Source organism: Oryzias latipes, chromosome 12, assembly GCF_053564925.1.
Source record: "Oryzias latipes strain Hd-rR chromosome 12, Olatipes_Hd-rR_3.1".
Classification (NCBI taxonomy): Eukaryota; Metazoa; Chordata; class Actinopteri; order Beloniformes; family Adrianichthyidae; genus Oryzias; species Oryzias latipes.
Genome location: NC_136248.1, coordinates 30,417,760 through 30,427,489, shown reverse-complemented (window position 1 = coordinate 30,427,489; position 9,730 = coordinate 30,417,760). Strand labels below are relative to the sequence as shown.

The 9,730-nt window shown below is 40.6% G+C and overlaps 1 protein-coding gene across 1 annotated transcript; it reads left to right on the top strand.

The window, feature by feature from the left end:
• Positions 1-893: 893 nt before the first annotated feature.
• cdk2ap1 (cyclin dependent kinase 2 associated protein 1) lies at positions 894-4,801 on the top strand. Its single transcript, XM_004074485.5, has 4 exons — positions 894-1,140; positions 3,081-3,181; positions 3,970-4,096; positions 4,161-4,801. Exons 1-4 carry the CDS (start codon positions 1,074-1,076, stop codon positions 4,226-4,228), a joined length of 363 nt encoding a protein of 120 aa, XP_004074533.1. The 5' UTR covers positions 894-1,073; the 3' UTR covers positions 4,229-4,801.
• The last annotated feature ends 4,929 nt before the right edge of the window (positions 4,802-9,730 follow it).

Here is a 9,730-nt window from a genome sequence, read left to right as displayed (position 1 = left end):
ATAAAATATTTTTTAAAGATTTCTTTTTTATTTGAGCAATGAATAAGAATTAACCTGAGGAAATGTACTTATTTTAAAGTATTTTTGTTTACTTTTACATTGTAAAAAAAAAAAAAATTGACCAAAATTTGGTTACTAAAATATGTAAAAGAAAAAAATAAAATGCAAAATATCAAAAACTCTAATTTTATATAGGTTTTAATGTAATTTTTAAATAAATTAGAAATTAAATATTTTTCCAAGCTTTTATTCATTTGTGCAATAAATTTAAATATTTCAAGTAAACTTTCAAAACATTTTAAAATCTTACTTTTATTCACTTTAACATCATACGAAACATAAAATTTGTCTTAAATAGTGATATTTAAAAAAACATGAAAAGGATGATGGGAAATGTTTAATTTTTTTTAATATTTCCCAGCAAGTTAACATTGGATTATTTAACAGATGATTAAAATAAAAGTCAAAAACTACATTTTTTTTTTTCTTCTGGAAACATTTCTGAATGGCGAAGATGTGGGGGACCCAGCCGGTACCGGGGGGCCACCATGTGGGCAGCGGGGCCTGATGGGATATAAAGACTGGTGTGGGTTCTGGGGGGGAGGGGGTTCTGGTTCCCCAGACCAAAGCAGGTACCAGTCCCCCTTATTTCCCTGCAAGCAATTCCAAACCCGCGCGTGCACCAAACGCGTGGTGGATTTATTTAAGTTCATTCATCAAAACTTCCAAAAAAAAAAAGTGTAAAACAAAAACTAAGAAGGTTTGAGTTTAAAACCTTCAAGTGGTTTTAATCTTGAAACCTTAAAAAAAAAAAAAATATTTTTTTTTTTTTTTGGAGCAAACTTTGGGTTAAATGTCACATAAGCGCGCGCGCGACGCCGCGCGCGTGCGCTAGATGTGTAAAAAGATGTTTAAAAAGTGGTTTTGTGCCGCGCGGATGGCAGCGGCTCTGGAAACCCAGTGGGTGTCAATATAAAGTGACGGCCATATTTGCCGGTGCCGCTGTTGTAAACAAAAAGTGAGAGACAGACGCTTCACTGAATTTCGGGTCATTTTTATTTCTTTAATTTACAATGTCTTTGGGAATGTCTTACAAACCCAACGTCCATCAGCACATTCCGGGAACTTCAGGGAACCAGGGTAAGAGCAAAACGGCGGTCAAAAGCCAACTACCCGCCCGCTACATCGAGCGTTAAATTCGGGGTCTCGGAGAATACCTGGAGAAAGACTGTGTCTGTAGTTTTTGTCCAGTTATATATATAGGGTCAGATCCTGGGAGCTAGGCTAATTCATATCCGCCATTATTACTAATGTAAAAGGGCGCCATCCGCGGGTCGAGTCGGCGCGGAAACACGGCGGGGATGAGAAACGAGCGCGCGGCGCTTCCGAAAACGGGGTTCCCCGCCGTCCGGGGTCGCGGTCCCGCCCGGCGGGTGCCGTTACACGGTGACAAAAATGTATCGGTTATGTCTTCTTGAGCCAGCCTTGTTCCGTTTCCTCCATGATGCTCCTCGGTCGGAGCTGCTCGATTGATCCGCCTCGGAGGAGTTTCTGCCTCTTCGAGGACACCTGCCGGTCGGGGCCGATACTGCAGGCGCAGGAGGCAGGCTGGAGTTCATGGAGCCAAAAAACAACAAAGAAAACCTTTAATTTAGTGATACATCGTGGAAAATACTGAATTGTTTTCATTATTTTTTTCATTTAACAATTTCACACCTATTAATTAGTATTCAGATTTTTTAATGACTAATTCACTCTTATTTAGCAACAACTTAATTTTATTTCCTGATTTTAGAGTCAGAATGATGCACTTTTCATACTATTGTATTGATATATACAGTAATGCATGAACCAGTGACAATATCTGTAATTATTCATTCGTCTTTTGTCTTCACATTCTAAATCCATAAACATTATCAAACATTACATGATCAGTGTGTCCTGCAGCAGTCTGGGACACACTTTTGTGGTTTGAAATCTGGCGATTTCCTTATTTTCCCTCAAAATGGGAAAATAAACTTTTAGCTCAAGCGATCCTCACCAGGTTTCCCTGCTAGCTTCAGTCTACAACCAAAGTTTCGTTGACCTTTGAAGGGGCTTAAATAAAAATAAAAAATCGCCGTCTACAAATTTAAAGTCCTCCTGGGGATTTTGATCTATCGTTACTCATCATTTTGAACCTACATGGGGGGAAAAATGTTGGTTTTTAAAGTTTAAAGATTTGGAACGGTGTTGGCGGGGCGAGCTCGCAAAACTGGCGTTCCCCTGTTGGTCGCGCATTTCTTACCAGAATATTGTGGAAATTGAATACATTAATTCCTTGCGTCAAGCTGAATGAAACAATATGATATACAATAAAACCACATTAGGAATGGGGGCGTGGTTAATGATAAACCTCCGTTGCCAAGGAAATCCAAAAGTTTACTTTTGCCAATTTTTCTACAAATTACATCGACGGATTCGCCACCCCCAGGGGACCAAAAAAGGAAATGGTTGCTATGGAGATAAAACCAGCATGAAAGCCGCCATTTTTAAAATAGTTTGTCTTCATTAATGAGTTGAGCTTCATTTTAAAGACGGATGGTGTGGAGGTCATGTGGTCAAGTCTTTTGCATTTATCAGAGCCTAAAAGTTAAAAATAATCATAAAAATTCATCTGTGATCATTTTTTGGATGTCCGTACTTTCTAAAATGACTAGCGGATGTTTTTTTTTTCTCTCATTTTACCAAGTAAACCAAAGTTTCTGTTTCTACAAAGGTAATATTTCTCTAAAATCCTCATCCATCGTCAGCAAATGCAGGGACGGCTTTCAGCCTCGCTGTTCCGTAAACGGCTTTTTGGGGTTTTGACGCACACGTGTGAGGAAACCAAACTACAGATGTGTGTTTATGATTCTGCTGCGTTTAGGACTAAAATAATTCAAATCAAACAAAATATTTGATAGAAAGCTCTGAATCGGTTGTTTTTGTGTCACCAATGTCAGACAAACGGGCTCCATGTTTGGTATATTTTAGCAGTGAAAGAACAGAAGTACAGTCTTCTTGTATCATCTTTCATGATGCGGATGTTTTGCCTGCAGTTGGGAACCTTCAGTCGGCCTCGGCGGCTAACCTGGCCACGTTGCAGTCCTACAGACCCCTGCTGAGCGACTACGGACCTCCATCTCTGGGATTCTCACAGGTGAGCTCCGCCTTTAGACGCCGCAGAAACATCTTCTTCTTCCCAACCCTCGTCAGAGGTGTGGCGAGTCTTTCAGGGTTTCTGTTGGCGCTCGTGGAAACGCGGTGGCGGCGGCTCTACCGCTGACTGTACCTGAGACCTGGGCTGAGTGTGACCACATCCATCGACAATGGTTCAATTCTCCATTTTTTATTTTTTTGTAGTGAGTCCTTGTTTCTGTGGCAACCACCCTCACCAATCAGGGGTGGAGCTTATCCGAAGGCCACACCCCTACCACCTGAAAACCTGTCAATCGTTTTGGACATAGGGGCCGCCAGGCTCCACCTACTTTAGTTGAGGCCTCAATAATAAAAAGCAGATGTTAAAGCGCAGAAAACACCTGTTTCCGCACGTGTTTCACGCTGGTTTCCGTTAAGCTAACGTCCTTGTCTGATGAAGAACGGTTCTGCGTCTGGATCTTTGACAAACCGCTGGTTTCCACTTGTTTTCTCCTGGCCAATATTCAAACGGTACCATTAAAGTTTGAAAGTTGGTAAATAAAAACACCAGAGAACTCTGAGATGGTTGTTTGGGGCTCCCAGGAAATGCGTGCATCTTATTTTGAAAGTCCCGATAAAACGGGTCGTTCAGCTGTTATTCACAACTGCCCTCACGGGCGGATAAGGGCAACGAAGGTCTCACCTGTACGGTGACCCGCCCCAAATATCAAAGGCCAAAGATCAAAGCTGCAGCTTTTATTTTGTTATCAGAAGAGAACTTCCTTTGTTGTTGTTTTTTCTAAACTCCAGGGCTCCACCGGCAGTCAAGTGCCTCAGAACAAATATGCAGAGCTGCTCGCCATCATCGAAGAACTCGGGAAGGAAATCAGGCCCACGTATGCTGGAAGCAAGAGCGCCATGGAGAGGCTGAAACGAGGTATGTCCCGCTTTGAACGCTTTCCTTTGGGTTTCAGCCGAATAAACCCCATCCCTCTGGGCAGGAATAATCCACGCCAGAGGACTGGTGCGGGAATGCTTGGCGGAGACGGAGAGGAACGCCAGGTCCTAGCCGCAGACGCGCCTTCCCCCTCCGAGAAGAACCACACGTCACCCAAAAGCAAACGGAAAAATCAACCTGCATGGCATTTTTCTCGGTTGGGAGGAAGTCGATGAAGAAAAGGCGGAGAGGCAAACTCCTAGAGATAAAGGGCGACGATAAGAGAAACGAGCAGCAACAACCTGAACGCCTCCCAACGGCTGTCAATCATGTCTGAGTTGTTTGTGAAACAAAAGAAAAGGTCGACATTCAACTTCACTGATCTTAGTTTTCCATTTCCCTTCAAAATCCTTCTTTTTGCATGCAAACGGGCCCATCGGTTAACTGTAGACTATGCATGACATGTACAAAACTAGATCAGGTTTTCTTATTTGATTTTATTTTTTAGTGTTTTTATTTTCCTCTTTTCATGGCGTTCGGTCTGTTTTGACCTTTTGCAACTCACGGCGGAGGGAAGGATGTGCCAAATGCATTTCTTTCATCCATCTTTCAGTTGGTTTTAAGTGGAGACACAGAAAATGGAAAATGCTGTTACTTGCATCTTTGTATGTATTTATTACCCTGTGTAATAAATTGTATTTTCAATACAGTTGTCATGGTGATTCTTTGTTTGTTTTCTTTTGGCTCAAAGGGGCAGAAAATAATAAAAAAAATATAAATGTATAAACATTTAAAGCAAATAGACAAAATAAATATTTACAAACTTCAGTTATGGGGAGGGCTGCGTATTTTACTCAGCTTTTTCACTAAATTAGATGGTTTTTTTCATGCCTGTGTAAATTATAATCTAGGATTATTAAATGTAAAAAAGACTCAGATGCTTCCTTGAAGGGTATATTTTATGTAGATGAAAAAAAAAACTTTAAGTAAAATCAACAGAAATAAAAATTTCAATATCATCACCAGGGGCCTCATTTATAAACGTCGCGTACGCACAAAAGAAGGCGTACGCCACTCTCTACGCAATAGTTGAGATTTATAAAAAGCAAACTTGACGGGAAAATGTGCGGTCCTTCACGCAAGCTCTGACCCAGGCGTACGCACAAAAACGGGTGAAATGAGAAACGGCGACACCGTCGGCAGATGGAAGAAACACGTGAAAGTGAAAATGACAATACTGCCTCTCATAAATAACATGAAGACTTCACAAAGCAAGTCTTACAGTTATCAGCCTACACCAACACCCGTTTGATCGATCAGCAGTGAAACAAACAAAAAAATCAAACGAAAATTACAACAGAAATTCAAATGAACACTTATTTGCAGAAAGAAAAGTGAAATATGTTCTGCAATATTGGCATGTTGTGCAATTCATCCTCATAAATAATATAGTTAACAGAACGAAATAATGTACAAAACTGATATTCCCGTCAATGTGTCCGTCTGGCGGAGCAGATATAGGTGCAGACAGACAGATGGGTAGATAGAGAGAGATGCATTAATTGTCCACTGGGGAAAGTTGTTTTCATAGTAAAACATTTCTTCATAAGCTACAGAATTATGGTATTCATGCATATGCCTTTAGTTTGTATTATTTTTGATAAAACAATGTATGGCGTATGTCTCAACCATTCAGAAAGCAACAAGAAATTACATTTGCGCTGATCAATTTCCCATTTCCACGTCGATTATTACCGACATCTGTAGCTTGTCAGATGTAACTAAATGGAGGGAAATAAAATGCCCCATCACATTGCGTAATGACGCACAATGGCTGATCTTGCGCTCTTAGAAGATGTGGCAAATGGAAGAATTCAGAGTGAACGCATCTTTAGACAGCAAGAAGACTTGTTGGCAAACGAGGACGAGTGGCTTATGATCCGGTTCCGACTTCCTCTGCGGGCTTTTGGGGGGGTGTCACCCGGTGCATCTGGCGCGTCGGCATCCCCCTGCGCCTCAGTCACCACTCCACTTAAAAGGGATTCCCCAATTATTGCTGCCAGTCTCTCATCAGGAGTGGCAGCTCCGGTGCCCCCCCCCCCACACCCGTGGCAGACACGGGTGTGTGTGTGTGTGTGTGGGTGAGTGGGGGTTGCAGCGCCAGACGTTTTTTTGCCTCGACTTTGATGTCCGACCATTTCTGGTCCGTCTCTGGGGGCACCGGAGCGCCAGATGCACCGGGTGACACGCGTGGTTCCTCTGAGTGCTCTTCTGTAACGCCGGGCCCAAAAGCCCGCAGAGGTCCAACAGGACGGCTCGAGGAAGTCGGAACCGGCTCATGAGTCACTCATCCTCGTTTGCCAGCAAGTCTTCTTGTTGTCTAAAGATGCGTTCACTCCGAATTCTTCCATTTGCCACATCTTCTAAGAGCGCAAGATCAGCCATTGTGCGTCATTACGCATTGTGATGGGGCATTTTATTTCCCTCCATTTAGTTACATCTGACAAGCTACAGATGTCGGTAATAATCCACGTGGAAATGGGAAATTGTTCAGCGCAAATGTAATTTCTTGTTGCTTTCTGAATGGTTGAGACATACGTACGACGGAGTTTTAGGGCCACGGTGAGGAAAAAAAATTCCGGCCAACATCATGACGAGATTAAAGTTGTCATGTCGACTTTAATCTCGTCATGACGAAAAAAACTCGACACAAAGTTTCGAGAAAAAACTCGTCGTGTCGAGATAAAAGTCGAAATAAAGTTTCGAGATTAAAGTCGAAATGTTGTGCGAGAGCAGTGAAGCTGAGTCTTTCAGGAGTATTCAGTGTTATGGCTAATGTTAGTGAGCTAGTGGCTTTGTATTTAAGAGTTTACGACAGAGTTTTATGGCCACCAAAAAAAAGTAATTTTATTAGGAGATAAAAACTCGTAAATTTATAGGAAGAAAGTCATAGATTAACAAGGAGAAAACCCAGAAGTTGTCTGTTTATCGGAGCCTAGCTTGAAGATGAAATATGTGGAGCCTTTTGTGAAGCTTTATTTCAGGATTATAGGTTTAAAACAAAGATATTCTGAGCCTTTTGGCGACTCAAAATGAAATTATTTTCCGTGTAGCAGTCTTTCCGGGGTTCGGTGTCAGTAAAGCGGAGTTTCATCTGTAAAATAAGGAGCTCAGAGACACGTTTGGGTGTAGAGGATCGCTGCAGCCTTTATTCTCCTTTTCATTCACATAACCTGAAGTTCATCAGTCACATTACGTCATGAATCTGTCATCCGATCACCAATGCGGAAGTAAACAGTGTCACATACGCCCACTGCTGCAGATGAAGCGACCCGTTTGATCATTAAAAAACAAAGATGAATGAAAATAGTCTGTTATATTAGCATTACAACGTTGAAAATGGCAAAAAGTGCTTCTCCTCCTCAGACGGAAGCATCACACAAACATAGAGATCTGGTCTCTGGTGGAGGAAGAAAGGATTCAAGCAAACAGCTGCAGAGATCCTGCAAACCAACCATCAATAAATAAAACTTTAATAACTTGTGAATCAATCAAATGAGCCTCCAGACATTTGGAACATTATCAATTAACATTCAGCTCACATGTTCAACAAAGTTTAGTCGGTCTGCTCTGCTGCTGCACGGCGTTCACCTGCTGCTCTGCGTGCTGCTCACTTCCACAATAATCTCGTAAATTTACGAGTTTTTTTCTATCGCGCGCAACATTGCGACTTTAATCTCGAAACTTTATTTCGACTTTTATCTCGACAAGACGAGTTTTTTTCTCGAAACTTTGTGTCGAGTTTTTTCTCATCGTGACGAGATTAAAGTCGACATGATGACTTTAATCTCGTCATGTTGGCCAGAATTTTTTTTCTTCACCGTGGCCCTAAAACTCCGTCGTAGTACATTCGCCAATACATTGTTTTATCAAAAATAAAACAAACTAAAGGCATATGCATGAATACCATAATTCCATAGCTTATGAAGAAATGTTTTACTAGGAAAACAACTTTCCCCAGTGGACAATTAGTGCGTCTGTCCGTCCGTCCGCACGCCCGCACCTATATCTGCTCCGCCAGACGGACACATTAACGAGAATATCAGTTTTGTACATTATTTCGTTCTGTTAACTATATTATTTATGAGGATGAATTGCACAACATGCCAATATTGCAGAACATATTTCACTTTTCTTTCTGCAAATAAGTGTTCATTTGAATTTCTGTTGTAATTTTCGTTTGATTTTTTTGTTTGTTTCACTGCTGATCGATCAAACGGGTGTTGGTGTAGGCTGATAACTGTAAGACTTGCTTTGTGAAGTCTTCATGTTATTTATGAGAGGCAGTATTGTCATTTATATTTTAACGTGTTTCTTCAATCTGCCGACGGTGTCGCCGTTTCTCATTTCAGCCGTTTTTGTATGTACGCTTGGGTCAGAGCTTGCGTGAAGGACAGCACATTTTCCCGTCAAGTTTGCTTTTTATAAATCTCAACTATTGCGTAGAGAGTGGCGTACGCCTTCTTTTGTGCGTACGCAACGTTTATAAATGAGGCCCCTGGACTGACATAATTTGAGTGTCATCTGCATAGATTACTTTCTAATTTACTTTTTAATTAACTGGTGTGTAATTTGTAAATATTTATTTTCCTTTTTGTCTATTGTCAACTTGAAAATACATATTTTTAAAACAGTTTTCTATAAAAGTTATTTCTACAAATGTATGCGATTGCAGTTTTATTTTTATTACATTTTCTATTTGTGTAAAAGCATCAATTTAACAAAACAAATTCTTGAAATGTTTATATATAAAATTTGACAACATTAAACATTAAAGCCATTCAGTCCATTTAAAATGTCAAATTTGTTATCGAAAGGTAATTGGACCCAGTACTAAACCTTGAGGGACTCCTTAAATGATCTCAGAAAATCTCAGTTTAAGTTTTCAGATAATCACTTTAGATCTGTACGGAGCCCGTGTCCTGACATTAAGATACAAAAATATAGATACAGATACTATTATATTATATAGATATAGATACTATTGTGCTTTTTAAAATAAATAAATCTGTTCTCTAAACATCCTCCGTGTCTTCAATGCAATGTAATGAGACACACACAGACAGAAATGTGAAGGTATCTGCTGTAAATCTATGACGTAAATTAATAACAGGATATGATCGGCTAGTCAGTTAGCATGTATCCTTATATCCTTCGAATGTAGAGCAACTGACTGCTAAAGTTAATAAAAGACAAGTCCTGAATATTATTATTCCTATTCGACCCTAAACTACAATATCAGCTGTCTGACAACAGACCAGCCAGTTGCCCAAATGCCGGCATACATCAAAGAGCTCTGCGGCGGCGCTAGTAGTAGCCTAGCAGGAGCTATCGTATGACAAACTAAGCAGCCCAGTTATCATAAATCTTTTGATATTTTTCTTATATTCATTGAGACAGTAATAAAGTGATCATTTTTGTTTTTCATGTTCCTTTTTTGAACGAATATGGGTCACAGAGACACGGAAGTTACCGCTGAAAGCGGCTTTTGCCGGCGTACAGAGAGCACATCAGCGTGAATGACTTATGACGTGAGTAATTATTGCGTTCGAACGGATTAATTATTGCGTTCGA

Bases quoted from the DNA above. Each gene is read 5' to 3' on its own strand.
- cdk2ap1 (XM_004074485.5), top strand. From the start codon at position 1,074: ATGTCTTTGGGAATGTCTTACAAACCCAACGTCCATCAGCACATTCCG. The intron at 1,141-3,080 runs GTAAGAGCAAAA...TTTTGCCTGCAG, and splicing joins GGGAACTTCAGGGAACCAGG to TTGGGAACCTTCAGTCGGCC. The intron at 4,097-4,160 runs GTATGTCCCGCT...CCCTCTGGGCAG, and splicing joins CATGGAGAGGCTGAAACGAG to GAATAATCCACGCCAGAGGA.